At 53.6% G+C, this 16,880-nt stretch overlaps 1 protein-coding gene across 1 annotated transcript in view; it reads right to left on the reverse strand.

Annotated features, from left to right (window-relative positions):
* The window catches only part of GRIK3 (glutamate ionotropic receptor kainate type subunit 3), a 229,386-nt gene that overhangs the window by 70,462 nt on the left and 142,044 nt on the right, over window positions 1-16,880 (reverse strand). Inside the window, exons 3-4 of the mRNA XM_027059631.2 lie at window positions 9,718-9,975; window positions 2,355-2,536 (exon numbers count right to left, since the gene is read on the reverse strand). Of these exons, the coding sequence (XP_026915432.1) occupies window positions 2,355-2,536; window positions 9,718-9,975 (440 nt within the window). The remainder of the gene's footprint in view (window positions 1-2,354; window positions 2,537-9,717; window positions 9,976-16,880) is intronic.

Here is a 16,880-nt window from a genome sequence, read left to right on the forward strand (position 1 = left end):
AGGACTGGACGGAGTGGTGGTGGGGGGTTGGGGGTGGGGGTGGGGAGGGTCTGGCTCCTCGCAGGGAGGGGGCTGTTCTCTGAGACCACCTCCCCAAAGCGACAACGACCGGCTGGTAGACAGCGGAGGGTTTCACACGGGAGTGTCCGGGAAAGTCACCTGGGACAGATTAAAACGCAGAATCTTGAGCCCATACTCTGCAAAGATTCCAAATTCCGCAGGGCTGGGCTGGGCTGGGCCCGGTAGTCTGGCTTTTCAGTAAGCATCTCGGGCCTGCCACACTTAAGAGAAATGCCGCCGGGATCAGCCCCAGACCGCCTCTGCCAGTGCCCTGACTCCACCCGGCGGAGCTCACGGTCCTGGCTCCAGAGAGAGGTGTGGGAAAGCCCAGCCCCCACCAGCCTCCAGCCAGGCCTGAGGAGGAGAGGCTGTGGTCAGGCTGAGAGCCTCCCAGGGGGCCTAGACAGCCAGGCTTCCCTCGTCCATCTGACCACGAAGCAGCCCGCACGGCTGGAATTATTACCATGTACCATCATGAAGCCTGCATTGTACACATTTATGTATTTTATTAGAAACCTATCATCTATAATAATTACCATAATGCATTTTCTGCAAAGATCTTCTGGGCCCACAAAGTGCTCCGGAGGAATAAATGTCACGGGCTCAAGTCCACTTGGAAAATGTCACTCATTCTCTCGCCCTCTTGGAGATTCACAGCCTGCTTCAGCAGGTTCAAGGCTCAGAAAAGGCTTCAGTAAATGGATGTATTTACCTTTGTGGGGTGCAGTGTATATATAGCTGCTGAGCACAAAATCTCCACTTTTAATTCTGGATGTTTTCAAGTTAGGCAGAGTAAATGGGAGTAAATTTCGTGGGGAGTAAATTACGTGGGGAGTAAATTTCGACTTTCTGGCTGGATGACCTTGGGTCCATTCCTTTCCCCCTGAGCCTCAGTTTCCTCACCTGTAAACTGGGCGTGATAATCCTTGCCACCTCCCAGGGTGGCAGTGAGGGGCTATATGGACACAGCACATAGTAACTCGGCGAACCGGGGTCGTGACTGTCTCTATTACTCTGTGATAGAAGGAAGCGCTGGAGGGTGTCCCGGGAGGAGGGTTAAGGGACTTCTGGGGAGTGTGGGTTTCCTCCATTGTGACTTTAAAGATGTCCCACACCGGGTGCCGACTGTGCACCGGACCCTGGGCTAGACTCTTTCCTTGCCTTGTCTCAACAGAATCCTCCGTCACCGGCTGAGGTAGGGGATCATTGGCTCCACGGACAGAGGAGGGGACGACCCTGGGGTCCCTCGCTCTTGGGCGCACAACACCCAAGGGCAGAAGCAGGATTCAAACCCCCAAATGAGCTATCTAACCGCTGTGTGAGGGAGCCTGGGGGAGGACAGAGGCGTCCAGGAGGCTTGGGCACCCCCTTGGCAAGGCCCAACTGGAGGCTGAGACCGGAAACCCCCCACCCCCCCACGGACTTGAAAATGCCCCATCCCCAGCTCAGCGCCCGTCTCCCTGCACTCCGTGTCTCCCCCCAACCCCCCACCTGCCTCTCGCAGGGTCATGAGTATAGAGCCCCACGGAATGCTTCCTTCTATCACCAGGGACGCTTTCTGGGGCCATATAATCGCCTTTTACACAGAGCACTGGCTCAAATTTGAGTGTTTTGGGTTTCAACTGCAGCACCCTCCAAGGGGGTTGTAGGCGATTTCGTTGTTTATTTCTTAGGCAGCTGGCAGACACTGCTCTTGTTCCCAGCATGCCATGCCAGGCTGCGTCTGGGAAGGAACAGAGGCCCATCCGGGACCGAGAGCCACTTTCCTCCCCTACTGTCACTGCAAAGTGAAGCAGATGGTGCGGGGAACTTCAATAAACCTAGTAATAGGAAGAGTAACACCAAGTGCTGTGGGCTACGGGGAACTCATCACGGAAGAGGCGGTGAGGCACTCCTGGGGCTCTTCCCACGACCCCGAGGCCTCTCCGGGCCTCCTGAAATGTTCTGTCCTGTGTGGCTTTGGGCCCTGCGCGGCAGCCCCTGACCCCCACCTGCAGTGATGGCACCGAAGCTAGCATTCTCACAGCACCCTCCGGGTGCCAGGCTCGGCTCAACCCTGGTCTCACTCCATCCTCACACCAAGCCAGGGCTTAAAGACCGCACTGCGTCCATTTTGCTGCTGCTCGAACGGGCTCTCAGAGGCCGGTTCCCATCGCCAGAAGGAAGCGGAGCTGGGGTCCAGCTGAACTCTGGCTGGCGTCAAGCCCGAGTGTGGGAAAGGGAAGGCGGGGGGGACGTGGCAGGCAGATCCCGACCATGCCTTCCGTCCCTCCGGCTGGCCCGCGTTCACGCACCTGCTTGAGGATCTGGGCGGCCATGGTGTGGCTGCAGTCGAAGATGATGCGGAATTCACGGCCCCGCTTCATCTCCTTGAGTAGGGGGCGTGAGTCATCGGAGTCAAGGGGGAGCTGGCGGATCTTCAGGCGAATGTTGTACCTCGATGGGGCCATGATGAGCTCCTGCAGTCGGATGAGCCCTGGGAGACCCCGGGGTGCAAAAGACACATGTGTGCACACAGGTATACACAGCTGCGGGCATCTCGGGTGTCCACACACACCTGTGGCCACAGGTCTGGAGACACACACAGACGTGGACGCGTGGCCCACAGAGATACGTGCATGTGCACGGATTCAGTTATGTGTCCGGACACAGGCACCGGGCTGTGCACACGCAAACACATGTTTACGTGGACATGCGTACTTTGGTACGGACATACGCCTGGGCTTGTTCACATATGTAAATAAGGGCGTGTGCAGACACAGAAACACATACAACATGTGCAGATTCAAAAGTAGGCACAGAGAGACAGCAAGTCCCCACTGACCACACCTACCCGCTCCCCTCTAAACTAGAAGGGGGTACACAGATTTACGGAGCCCAGACCCGAGGCCACCCCTCTTCATCACCCCACCTGCAACACTGGGAAGCGTGGGACCTGCCTCCAGGATGTGGCACAAGTGGAGGCTCCAGGCTCCTCTGTACCAACTACTGTTGGGACTGTATAAGCCTACGTGGTATTTGTGTCCCCCAACCCAAGGACAGGCTACCTCAGTAAACCCGACCCATTTTTTCCAAGCTCAATGGAATCGCTTCCTCCGTGAAGCCTACCCCTACTGCTCTGTCCAAACAAAACACGCCCTCCTCCAACCCAGTGGCCTCGCCCTCAGCCCCTCGTCTCACCCCCCACCCTGGGTCCCCGCAGCCTCGAGCACAGGGCCTGGCGCTTAGGTGGTGCTCCATGCAAATTTCCGTAATTGAACTGACTTACTGTTTGTTTGTTTTTTTTCTCCCCACACTGAAAAATCCATCCTCCACCTTGGTATTTTGCGAAACCACTTAATCTGGGGACTTTCAGGGAAAACTCAATGTCACTTCCTGGAGACAAATGGCTTACTTAGGTCTAATTAAGTTCATTTCCGTAGCTATTTCAAGGTCCGTTCTTGCTGACTCCCCTCTGTTTAGCCTGGGAGCAAGCCTGCTTGCTGCCCTCCGTACCTCTCCCCACTGCAGGGAGGGGCTGAGCCAGCAGGGGCCAGGGTCCCAAGTGGGCCATCCCCTCCTGCCCACTAGGCTCCCCGCCCACAGTCAGGGCTTAGCGTCTGTGTCCTAATTGTGCTGTCCACCGGCTACAGGCCATTCCCCCTCGACAGTACTCGGGTTCTCCTCTGGGGAGCAACTCTACCTCCATGCTCGCACCACATGACTCAGAAGGGATCCACCCCCAGCTCTAGGGGCACAGCATGCGGCCCCAGCCTGGCCAATCAGCACACACATTCCTCCAGGCATAGGTACGGGCTTAGAGATGGGTATGTGACACGAGCTGGTCCTATCAGATGACTTCCAGAAATGGTGCCTCAGCCACTGGTAAGAGCTACGCCCCCTTTTCCACTTCACTCCAAAGAGGGAGGAAGTAACTCTGGGCATCACCACACAGAACCTGAGAAGGATTCCAAAACCACGGAAGTCAGGACAAGTAAGTCCTAATGATACCCATTTGAGCCTCTGGATCAAATAGTACCTGAAGCTAGAATTACTCCTGAACTCTCCAGTAAACACAGCCAACAAAATCCACTCCTCCTTTTTTGTTTGTTTGTTTTTGCTTAAGCTAGTTTTCTCTGGATTAAAGTTTGCAATCAACTATTTCAGTGTCCCTTGTCTGGACAGAGTCCCCCCACACAGACAGCCTACTTTGAGAGCCTTCCAACAGAGCATCTGGGTTTCCAAATGCATTTCTGATACAAACGCCTAGATCTGGTCAGCCTCTCCTTTCCATTCCTGACGGCTGGTCACCAGGAAAGCAGTTTGAATGGTATCCATCGTTCCCCTCTGCTGGAAAGGACAGAGATATATCCTTGTGACCTAAGCCTCCCAAGGAGCTCCCAAAAAAGCGTTGCCATGGCCACGGTCATCAGGAACCTCCGGTCTCCTGGAAGGCCTCAGACCCAGGTGCATGGGCTGGCAGAGGGCTCTGGCATCCTGGAATGATCTGGATCAAACAGGGGTCACAGTGCTTCCTAAACTTGATGGGGCACAGGAACAAGGGTATCAGTCGACCCTCGCAGAAAAGGGAGGGGCCTCGAGCCCCTCTGGAACACACACCCAGCCTTACCCTCCCTCCCCAACTAACCCCAGAAATTCTCAGTTTGGGTGAATGCCGCTGCCCGCTCACACCTGTTACCCTGCAAGGCTCCGAGTTTTCACTTTGCGCCCGCTCGCTCAATGTTCAGAGTCATGCCCAGCTTTGGTAGGCAGGCACGTGGGCTTTGGGGATCCAGGACATGAGGACGGGGACAGCCTGCATGCTGGAGCAGAGGCCACCAGAGTCTACCTGTCAGCCAAGTGCATTGCCCCGTGTAATACACAGTGACCCACATTCTCCAGCAGCAAATGTCAGACCTCCTTCTCATCAGCGTATTCCCAAAGGAGACCAGAGGCTCATCTCAGTGGCCCCCACCACAGAGGATGAGGCTCTTGGCTTGCCCGAGATGAGCTCTTCTTCCCGGCTGCCTCCCTAATCAATCTCTCTCAAAATATCTGCCGTGAATCATGGTTGTTGGACTCACGCGTTTCACTTACAAAGCACTTCTGCATATTCATTACCCTATTTAACCATCTCCCTGTCCTAGAAGGCATGTAGAATAGAGACTTTTCTTCCCAACGTTACAGACGAAGAAACTGAGGCTCACAGAGGCCACGTGGTCTGCCAAGGTTTCGCAGCATGCTAGCAACGGGATCAAGATTTGAGACTCAACCTGTTGGCTGGCTCCTACAGTGGGGCCCTTCCCTCCACCCCAGGTTTTTCCAAGACCCTTCCTTTCATTCTCGACACCAGTTTGTCTCTGGGTGAAGATCAGGTTGTGAAGGCGACCAGCTGTCAAAGGTCAGGGGCCAACCCTGTTGGTTCCTGTAATAATCACTCTGGAATATTCTGTAACTGAGGATCTGGCATCCCGAAATCATGCGCCAAACTAATGGCCGCACTTGTCTATGTTCCTACTCTCCCTCTGTTTCTGAGTACACAAGGCTCACATTATAAACCCCAACATCTGGGGGCGCCTGGGTGGCGCAGTCGGTTAAGCGTCCGACTTCAGCCAGGTCACGATCTCGCGGTCCGTGAGTTCGAGCCCTGCGTCGGGCTCTGGGCCGATGGCTCAGAGCCTGGAGCCTGTTTCCGATTCTGTGTCTCCCTCTCTCTCTGCCCCTCGCCCGTTCATGCTCTGTCTCTCTCTGTCCCAAAAATAAATAAACGTTGAAAAAAAAAATTAAAAAAAAAAACCCCAACATCTGTGTTTTGCTTCCTGCCCCACAGAGGATGTCGCTGCCTAACAAATCCCACCTGTCGTACTATAGGCTACATTAGGGTAATAAAATAAAGTCTCCGGAGTAAAAAAGGCTCGTGCCCATGCTTTCTGCTTGCCCCTGCCTCCTGACAGATCCCGGTGCTTCTCCATGAGGCTCTGTGTGCCACGACGTGCCCCGTCCTGCTTCTAGGCAACTGTAAGAACTCTTCTCTCAATGGCATTGACCTCTCTGCGTCATCAGTTGGTCATCCGCATCTGTGGGGTCCCCGGGTACATTTAAAAAGTGTTCTCCCTTAGGGAGCCTGGGTGGCTCAGTCGGTTGAGTGCTCAACTTCGGCTCAGGTCATGATCTCATGGTTTGTGAGTTCGAGCCCCGCATCAGGTTCTGTGCTGACAGCTCAGAGCCTGGAGCCTGCTTCGGATTCTGTGTCTCCCTCTCTCTGACCCTCCCCCATTCATGCTCTGTCTCTCTCTGTCTCAAAAATAAATAAACATTAAAAGAATAAGTAAATAAAAAAAATAAATAAACATTAAAAAAAAAAAGAGTTCTCCCTGCAGTGGATTGCATTGGTGACCCTGGTTCTTCACCCCTCCCTAGAGGCACACCTCTGGCCACGTAACTTTGCAGTGACCTCCAACTGTGGGCAGGTGACCTGCCCCACTAATGACACTGGACCCAACCATGTAACCTGTGTTGGCCAACGGGGTATTAGCAGGCATTGGACACCAGCCGCTCGAAATGGAACTGCACTCTGGGTTTGGTCTCTTGCATCTCTGCCACCGTCCTGACATGTCTGGGCTAGCCTGCTGGTGGAGGAGGGGCCCGTTGCCCCTGTCATCTCTGCCAAGGCCGGTTTACATCAACCCACCGCCAAATGACCCGCAGGCATGCGAGTGATCCAGCTGAGACCAGCACGACCGCCTAACTAACTCAGCCAACCACTGACCCTGAAGACCCGTGAACTAAACAAATACTGTGTTCAGCCGCTCCGTTTTGGGGGCGGTTTCTTACACAGTGTTATTGTACAAACATTGTAGAAATTGGTGCACTGTGCCCCCTTCTAGGTGGGCGAAGAGAGCCATGCTTTTGTTCAGGGGGCAGTGCGCCAGTCCCAAGAGGTGACTGGTGATTGGTTAAGAGCCAGTCAGTGGCTGGGGCGCCTGGGTGGCTCAGTAGGTTAAGCGTCCAATTTCAGCCCAGGTCATGATCTCAGTTTGTGAGTTTGAGCCCCGCATCAGGCTCTGTGCTGTCAGCACAGAGCCTGATTCAGATCCCTTCTGCTCCTCTCCCCCTCTGCCACTCATGCTCCCTCTCTCTCTCTCAAAGATAAATAAACATTAAAAAAAAAAAAAAAAGAGCCAGTTAGTGGCAATCTGTTTCCTATTTGAACATGCTTAGGGTAGTAGGCACAGACTCAGCGAGCTGGACAGATGGTCTGTTGGAAGGTTCTGAGACAGATTTTCCTTCTTGGTAAGAGGCATGAGTCACATTAAGAAAAATCCCGTTGGCTCCTACCTCTTTCCTTCTACTTCCTGGGGTATCATCACATGAGGATGCGATGGCAGGAGCTGCGGCAGCCCTCTTGTGACTATGAGAGGGAAAGCCACGAGAACTGCAGGGATACTGACCCAGGGTCCTGACTCTGTTGAGCTGTTAAACCGGCCCATCTCTAGACCTCCTGTCAGTCAGACAACGAAGTGCCTATGGCTTGAGTCAGTTTGAGCTGAGTTGTCTGTTACTCCAGCCAAGACATCGGAAAGCCCAAAGCCCCCAGAGCAGATATAACCTAACCCTGCTCACAAGTGCTTCTCGCTCTGGGGCTTTGATGACCCGCAAGCTGACGTTTTGAAATATCCTGATTCTGGGAGCATACCTCTTACCACCCACTAGTCATCATCAAAGTCAGATCATTCTTTGACCGAACCCCTAGTACCCATTGTGTTCTTGACCGAACCAGCTACGCCACGGACTCCCCCGCGTTTTGAGATGTTTGTTAAGCTGAATGGAACCAAAGTGAAAATCAAGTTGAACTCAACTAGGCTGCTCTGACTGCTCTGTGTCCGTGACACTCCAGCTACACCTTTTCGACATCACTCCGTTCACATTCAGTTCTTCCCTTCCCCCACCGTCCCCAAGCTCTCTTCCAAGCAGCCCCTCGAATCCAGGCCTCCTTTGTTCCTGCCTGGATCAATCCGGCCACCTCTGCTTGCCTTCTTGTTCTGGGCTCTCCCTGCAATCCTCCCTGAGCATGGCCGTCACAGCCGCCTTCTAAAACTCTGCTTTCATTATTCTACTTCTTTGCGCAACAACGCTCAATGGGGTCTTGGCTGCTTCCAAGATAAAGTCTGAACTCTGAAGCTAGACAGCAGAGACCTGGCACAGCCTGATATGCTCTGTTTATCTGACCTTTTCCTTCCACCCTCCAAACGTGAATCTTCTCCCCCAGCCAGGCCCTGCTCTCGAGAAAGCTGCGGTGCACGTCCCGCCTCCTCATTTTTGCTGGTGCTGCCCCCGCCTCCTGTGATTGCCCTCGCGACTGCTCTCCCCGTCCATCCACCCTCAAGGCCTAGCTCACGTCTCTCTTTCTCTAGTAAGTCAGCACAGATTAGCCAAGGCCACAGGGCCTCCTCTCCCCAGGGGCCTTGGCGCTGACTGTATGTACCTTTCGCCGGATTCTTAGCTCTGATGGCCTGGAATGACCAATGACCTCTGGGTACGGACTCATGCCCCTATGATATGATTAACTCCTCGAAAGAAGATGGGATCACCACATCCTCATTCTTCTTCCTTACCGGTGCCCAGTACTCTCTTCCTGCAAAATTTAATTATAACTTATTTCCTCTTGATTTTTCAATTCGATTTAGTTCAGTTCAGTTCAACAAGCACTTAAAAACATTTATGTTGTACCAGGCCCTGTGCTAAGCCCCGGAGGCACGCAAGGCTCATGTCCGGACAAGGAAGCAGGCTCGAAGCCACACTATCATTCCCAGCAGTGTGCTAAGAACGATCGTCTACAGGGCTGCCCAAAACATTGGCGGGGACCCGGAGCCAGGTGCCAGTGCCCCTTAAAGGCAGATGCCTCATGCTGGGGGCACTGAGCCGGGGTGGGGTGCCCAGCCCTCCAGGATCTCCTGTCTGGTACTTTGGGCATAGCAGGTAACCAACAGATGCTCGTAGAATCCCGAGTTAAATAGACAGCTTTTCTGAGGGATTCTCTCCCTATGATTCCCACACCCCATTAGGAGGTAATCAAGAGCTGACATAGAATCACAGGCAGCAGAGAGCTGGAGGGCTCTTTCCAGGCTGGATGCGATAGCTCTCGACTTGACACGTGGGCAGAGAAGGGCCAGATGGGTTAAATGACTTGCCAAGGTCACTCTCTCTTAAGAGGCCAGGCTAAGAAATGTCTCGGGACTCAAGTCTTTGGAATGAAAGAGGAAGCGGGGGAACAGCTAGTGAGCGTCAGAGCCGGCACGCACGCACGGGCCGGTCCGAGTCCCGAGCCGGGTATGTTTGCTGCAGGCAGGAATGTGAGCCGTTAGCGCGCGGCAGGTCGGGCATGACTGGGCAGGGGTGAGTGCAGCTGGTTGGTGGCTGCTGAGTGCAGACCTGAGCAGGCTGCAGGGGTGGAGGCAGGAGCGTGGGGAAGGTGGGAGTGTGGCTGGTGAGCCCAAGGCTGCGGGGGGAGTGCAGGGGGGAGTGTCCGGGTGACTAGATAAGGCTTAGGTGTGAGTGTGGATCCTCCTCCGGGGACAGCCCGGGGACAGCTGAGTTGGGTGAGCAGACAAGAGCCTGACCCTGGGGCTCCACCCCCCTCCCTCCCCGCCCTCAGCCCAGCCGGGCCCGGCTACCCACCTGTACTGTCGTCATAGACCACAGTGGCCGATCGCCACTTGAGGTACTGGACCAGGTCGAGGATGGCGTGGCTGAGAGAGGCGTAGTCGGGGTAGAGGTTCACGTAGAAGGTGTCCTTGTTGTCCAGTGGGTGGTGCTTCCAGCGTAGCTGAATGTGGGGCACCTCCAGGGCATTGCAGATGGACTGGACTGCGTTGGTGCAGGAGCCCTGTGACGGCCCGAAGATTGCCACCACCCCCAGCGCCAGCTGGTCACAGGCTGCGGTGGAGGGAGGAGGGGAGACAGGGAGCAGGGGTCAGTGCCGGGCCTCGTCAGGCTGCGGGGGGTGGTGGGGTGGGGGGCTGCGGGTATGGGGGCGCAGTGATTTTTCATGATCCCATGAACACACTGGAACCCTCGAGGGCGGATGACCAAGGCTCTCTCTGAACCTGTCTCCTCATCTGGAAGCCGGGATGGCACTCGCCCGGGCTCAGGGGATCACAGGAAGGCGGGGTGAGATCACACGCACAAGACCCTCAGCACGGCTTGTGAAACAGAGATGGTGATTCCTTTTGACGTTATCGTCACTCTGTTGGGCACCCCCAGCTCCATACCTGGTCCTGTTCTGGGCGGTGGGCGAAGGCTGAGAAACAGGTAGGACGAAACCCCTCCCCGCTGGGGGCTGTGAAGCCTCCAGCGCCATCCTGTTCCCCGAAGTCCAAACATGCGCGTCTCACCTCTCCCTAGACACGGCCACGTGAGTGTCCAAGATGCATCTCAGACCTGACGTGTCCCAAACGCGACTCCTCCTCTCCTCCCAGCCTCCCAGCTCCACCACCCCAGTGCCTTATGGCCTGAACCCTGGTTTTGCCCCAACTCCCGTTGTTCTCTCCTATCCCACATCCCAGTTCATCCCGATCTTGCGGCTGCACCATGGGGATGTTTCAGAATGTGACCGCCTCTCACCACTGCCACTATCCGCTTCGGCTTGGGTTACTGTAGGAGCCTCCTCCCCGGCCCCAGCCTCCTCAGGGGCCCGCCCTGCCTTCCTTCCTCTCACAACCTAAGGTGTTTACGTCGCTCTTCGAGTCCAAAGGCTCTAGTCTCACCCAGTCTAAAGCCAAAGTCCTTCCAGTGACTGATGAGGGCCTGCTTGCTGCACTTCCTCCCCATCCCTGACCCACCCCGGCCCCCATTACCACCCCCGCTTTCCTGCCTTCATCTCCCATCCTTCTCTTCCTCCCTCACAACACTCAAGCCCCACTGGCTTCCATGATGTTCCTCAGACACGCCAAACACACTCCTGCCTCAGGGCCTTTGCACTTGCTGTCCTTTCTGGCTGCAGTGTTCTTCTTTCAGATATCCATATGACTTCCCCTCACCCCCCCCTCAGGTCTTTCCATCTGTGTGGCCTTATTAAAGAAGCATCACTTGCCCAACCTGTAATACAAATCCCCATTCAGCCATGGTCCCTAAACCCTGCTTTGTTTCTTTCTTTAGTAAATGACCACCAGAAGTCTCACTCATTTGTTGACTTTTTCCTCCCACCAGAATGTAAGCACAAGGCAGCAAGGGCTTGATCTATGTTGTTCACCGCTGTCTCCACGATAAACAGTACCTTCCTAGCACCTAAACAGTGCTGAACACAGTACTTGGTCGGAGTACGTGCTTCCCAGCATCTGCTGAGTGAATGCGTGTTGAATCCCTGCCTTCAAACAGTTTGCTTTCCTGGGCGGGGGGCCAAGAGCTCAGGCAGGCCAGACGGCCGATGCTTCTGGGGAGGGCAAACATTGGTGGGCACAGCAGAGCATTAAATGAGCAGCCTCAGGGCAGCTGCAGGCTCAAAAGGGGGCATAGGCTCACGTAGGGATTGTCTCTAGAAGATCCCTAAGGTGGGAACTGTCGGGGGCAGTCAGGGAGAGGGCTCCCCAGGAGCCATTGCCCTTTCTTCCAGCAACTGTCTCTGATTTTTCTTTGGGCTCCACTGCCTTTTCCACTCCCAAGCCACGAGGGTTAAGGCAAGTGCCTTAGACACTGGCCTCCTTCAGGCCACAGTCATTGGTTTTAATGGTCATGTGACCAGTCAGAGCTAATGGGATGCCATGAGACCTCACGCTGAGTAGGTAGCACTCTCCTTCTGCAATGGGACATGGTTGGGCGGGGAGGCGGGGGGGGGGGGGGTGAGATCTGGAGGTGCAGCAGCCACCCTGTGCTCACAAAGCAAGTACAGTGCTTATCTGGGGACAGAGTCATCAGTGGTGGTGAGCAGAGCCAGAGAGGATGAAATAAGAGCCCCTGATCAAGTGGAATCTTGGGCTTTGGTTATATGAACCAATACGCTCTCTTCTTGCTCAAGCCACTTAGGATTTGGTTTTCTGTCACTTGCGACCAGAGGAGCCCTAACCAATCCATCAATAGAGCATCCCCAAGCCTGCAGCCACAGGACCGATACTGCATGCACGCGTATGAACGTGTGGTACATGCGGGAGGCGAGACACAGTGCCTAAGCATCGGTGCACAGGGGGCTCAGACATGTCCTGGCTGCCCCAAGGGCCTCTGGGAATGACCTACTGTGCTCAGGCCACCCCTGGGATTTGCAGAGCCCCAGACAAGAGTACAAATGGAGGCCCACATACTATGTGGCCAAATATTTAAATGCTGTATGTAAGTCAAGCTAACAAACTGTCACATAAAACACACCCTTTCCTCCTACCTTGACAAATACACCTTCATAACAACCTGGAAAGTCAAGTGAGAATGGAGACTTCCCATAGGCAGTGATGTGGGGAAAGGGGGGGCAGCTCCCACCCTGCCCCCTCTCTTTCATTGTCGGCTCCACCGTGAACCATAAGGGGTCCTGCACTCTCCATGTGCACACCCCGCTCCCATGTCCAAGCTCCGTCCACATCTGTGCAAACAGCTGCCCCTTGCTCACTCCTGGAAAGTGAGTGGGCCTGGAAAGGGCCCAGGCGTGTGACCGTGGCAGTATGGCTGTCCCTCTGGAGGACAGCCCCAGGAAGAGGCTCATGCAGGCCTGGACATGGGCTCAGGATCAAGTGGGTAGGAAATTCAGCGTTCTAGATACTTCTAGAACTAAAGGGCAGGGCACAGGCTTCTGGCAGGCAAGTGCGCTTGGTCCCACTAACCTTTTGTTCTGGAAGGAGACACTGACCAGAGGGGGGTGAGGGCAGCCCCTCCAAAGCACAGACCCAGGGACCCAGAGAAAGGGGCCTCTTGCCTGGGCTAAGGGTGGTACCAATGGATCCAAAGATATAGGGCGTGGTTTTTTGTTTTTGTTTTTGTTTTTTTTTTTGAAGTAGGCTCCACACTCCATGTGGGGCATGAATTCACAACCCTGAGATCGAGAGTTGCATGTTCTAGCGACTGAACCAGCCAGGCATCCATCCCTAGGGAGGTTTTGAATTGATCAGAATGGGTGGTCTTCAGGGTACTTTTTCCTCTTCATGAATATCCACTCCCTTCTCCCTCTCTGCCTCCTGGGACCGGGATGTATTATATAAGGTACTTATTCCCCTGAGATTTGTATTTCCCTCAGGAACACTGGAGAATGCCACTTATGGCCCAGGTGAAAGATATAGCACTCTGCGGGGGGGGGGGGGGGGGGAGCCAGTTATTGTCAGGAGTCTGCTGGAACCACCTGGAATGTGGGACAGGGCAGCCTTGGATGGGAAGCAGCAGGGCCAGCACAGAGAACATCTCCTGGGTGATCAGGGCTCCTCATGGCCAATGCCAGGTGCAGGAAAAGATGCCCAGTGGGGCACGTGGCACCTTCCCAGTACCCCCCCACCCCCCAGTTGTAGGACCGGGGACCAAGTTGGGAAAACACTGCTGTTCCCACCCTACAGTCAAGAGACCTTGAGCGGTGCTCTGTGTGAGATTAACCCCAGGGATAATAAATGCTTCAAAAACAGGAACCCAGGTTTGCTGGTGTCCAATTTCAGGAAGTTCTCCTTTTGAAAAGGGCTTTCGCCCCAAGGAGGCCATGCTCTGTCCTATACACTCACTGCTCATTCATGCTGTTCCTCTGCTCTCCGGGTGTATTGAGTGTCTCTTCAGCCACTCTGTCCCCCTGAGAGCAGGTGCTCCCTGAAGGAAGAGACCATGTAGGAGTCCCTTTGTAGCCATGGAGGCTGGATACAACATGAAGGAGATGGTGACAGCTGTCCAGGCCTGGTCACCCCCTCTTGCCCACAGCTTGAGGCTGTGAGCACTCTATAAAATTTGTTGGTTTCTCTCATGCTCTGCCTCTCACCCCAGTTTTGAACCTTCTAGCTGTCCTATGAAGTCCCTGGTTTCCACCTGTCTCTACTCTTTTCCTCTTGTCTCTGGGACCCTCTAGTTGATAATTTGGTCACATGACTAGTATGTTTCATTGCCTTACTACCACCTCCAAGAATCTGCCCTTTGGATTTCCCCCTTTGATCTGTGCCTGATACTTCCTAAACCCTCACCCTCACCCAGCCCAACCTCTTAGGTCATGGCCCCCTGCCCAGGCCCAAGGTCTAGGTATCCTGTTTGACTGAGGCAGGGGAGAGTGTTATAATGCAAGTTATGATTCTGCAGAGGATTATAAGAGCGATCTTAAAAAAAAATTAAATTAAAAAAAAGAGCAATCTTGAAGGAGGGGATTCTGATTTCGACATCAATTGTGAAGACAATGATAAAGGTAATAGCAATGAGAGTTGTGATGGTGAAGACCATACTGTGTGGCTGTTGATGATCGTGGCGATGGCAGTGGCGAAGATGGAAAGGATGATAATGTTGATATTGTCACATGATGGCGAGAGGATGATGACAGGATTGATGATGATAAAAATGTCAGTGCTGTGGCAGTAATGGTGATGACGATGGTAGGAATAATGACGGTGATACAAGTGTTGCTGAGAGAGGAGGTGATGACAATTTGACGGTGATGACAGGAATTGTGGTGATGATGTTGGTATTGACAAGACTGGCGATGACGAAGATGCTGACGCCAAGACAGGGATGAAGATGAGGAGAAGGATGACAGTAGGGGTGGTGATGTTGTCAAGGGTGCGAATGGAGGCGATAACAATTCTGATAAGATTGGTGCTGACGAAGATGTCAACGTCATGACTGTGACAATGGTAGGAATGATGGTGATGATGCTGGCACTGATGCGAGTGGTTCTGACGAAGATGTCAACGTCATGACTGTGACAATGGTAGGAATGATGGCGATGATGCTGGCACTGATGAGATTGGTGCTGATGAAGATGTCAATGTCATGACTGTGACAATGGTAGTAAGAATGATGGCGATGATGCAGGCACTCATGAGATTGGTTCTGACGAAGATGTCAACGTCATGACTGTGACAATGGTAGGAATGATGGCGATGATGCTGGCACTGATGAGATTGGTGCTGATGAAGATGTCAATGTCATGACTGTGACAATGGTAGTAAGAATGATGGCGATGATGCAGGCACTCATGAGATTGGTTCTGACGAAGATGTCAACGTCATGACTGTGACAATGGTAGGAATGATGGCGATGATGCTGGCACTGATGAGATTGGTGCTGATGAAGATGTCAATGTCATGACTGTGACAATGGTAGTAAGAATGATGGCGATGATGCAGGCACTCATGAGATTGGTTCTGACGAAGATGTCAACGTCATGACTGTGACGATGGTAGGAATGATGGCGATGATGCGGGCACTGATGAGATCGGTGCTGATGAAGATGTTGCTGTCTGGCAGTGATTGGTGGTGATGGCAGGTGCTGATGACGTCAAGAGTGGAGGTGAAACCACTGTATCACTGATGGTGATCATAGTCGTTGTGGTGACGGCGCACTGGCATCTGTAGTGGTGACAATGGTGGTGGTAGGAAGACGATGGCTATACGGGGTTCCATCGTGCCAGAGATGCGGTGATCACATGTCACTGCTGCGTGGCAGTAAGCATCAGTTCTGCCTTTCACCCATTTCTTCTCTTTGGCCTCTCTCCGCATCCCTTTTTCTGTCCTCTCCACGTTCCTTTCAGCTTCTGAGGATCTTCCAGCCTGGAAGAGATGTTTCCAGGGCAGCAGCCAACTCTTGTTCTTGCAGCCCTGAGCACCCACTGTAGTAATTACATTATTTGTAGCTTCAATTTGGAATCCATTTTCTGGTCATTTTACAGTAACTCAGTGGTTCACAGTCATTGCGGGAGTCCACAGCCTGAATGCAGCCCCCCTCCCCCTCTTTCCATGGCAATTGTAGTTATAGCACAAATTATCCCAATCAATTTGTGTCTTAAAAGGAATTGAGCAGCCCAGAGAATAAGTGACGGCAGAGGAGCCTGGGGAGTGCTGAGTCGATTCCAGGCCCGCTCCGGTCAGGCTTGGAAGAAAACACAGGCGCTCTCTGGGCTGCTGGCTCGGGCACCGTTTGGCAGTCACTCATCTTTTAATTTTCCACAAGACATTTAAAAATAAAGACAATACGTGAAAGTCCCTCTTAATGGGGAAAAGGCCTCTTGGGCCTCATGCGGAGGGAAGGACTAATTCAAACAGAGCTGGCGGGCACACAATGCCAGGCTCCGAGCCTCTGCGCCCGCTCACCCCACGGGGCCCAAGGTGGCTGGATCCAGCTGTGATGGCAGAGTTCATCATTACCAATGGGTGGGTTAGAATGAAGCCCAAGGTCATCCCCCAGAAGAGTCCTAACGATGCTCCTGAGGACTACCTTTTTGAAAACCAAAGATCAAAAGAAAAAATAAAGATCACGGAAACCAGGGGTTCCCTGAGGAATGGAGAGTGACTAAAGGGGAGCACGGTCCAACCGCAGAAATGCCCTCAGGGTCAGACAGAGGTGGTTCCAACCACAGCAGGGGTCTATCTTAGGTACATTGTCGGAGGGGCATTAAGGGAAAGTGATGGCAGAGAGGGTCCTCTTCAAAAATGTTTTTATTGAGGGGCGCCTGGGTGGCTCAGTTGGTTAAGCGACCGACTTCGGCTCAGGTCACGATCTCGCAGTTTGTGAGCTCGAGCCCCGCGTCGGGCTCTGTGCCGACAGCTCGGAGCCTGGAGCCTGTTTTGGATGCTTTGTTTCCCTCTCTCTCTGACCCTCCCCACTCACACTCCGTGTCTCTCTGTCTCTCAATGATAAATAAACGTTAAAAAATTAAAAGAAAATTTTTTATTGAGATATAACACAA

Source organism: Acinonyx jubatus, chromosome C1 (assembly GCF_027475565.1).
Source record: "Acinonyx jubatus isolate Ajub_Pintada_27869175 chromosome C1, VMU_Ajub_asm_v1.0, whole genome shotgun sequence".
NCBI classification, from domain to species: Eukaryota; Metazoa; Chordata; class Mammalia; order Carnivora; family Felidae; genus Acinonyx; species Acinonyx jubatus.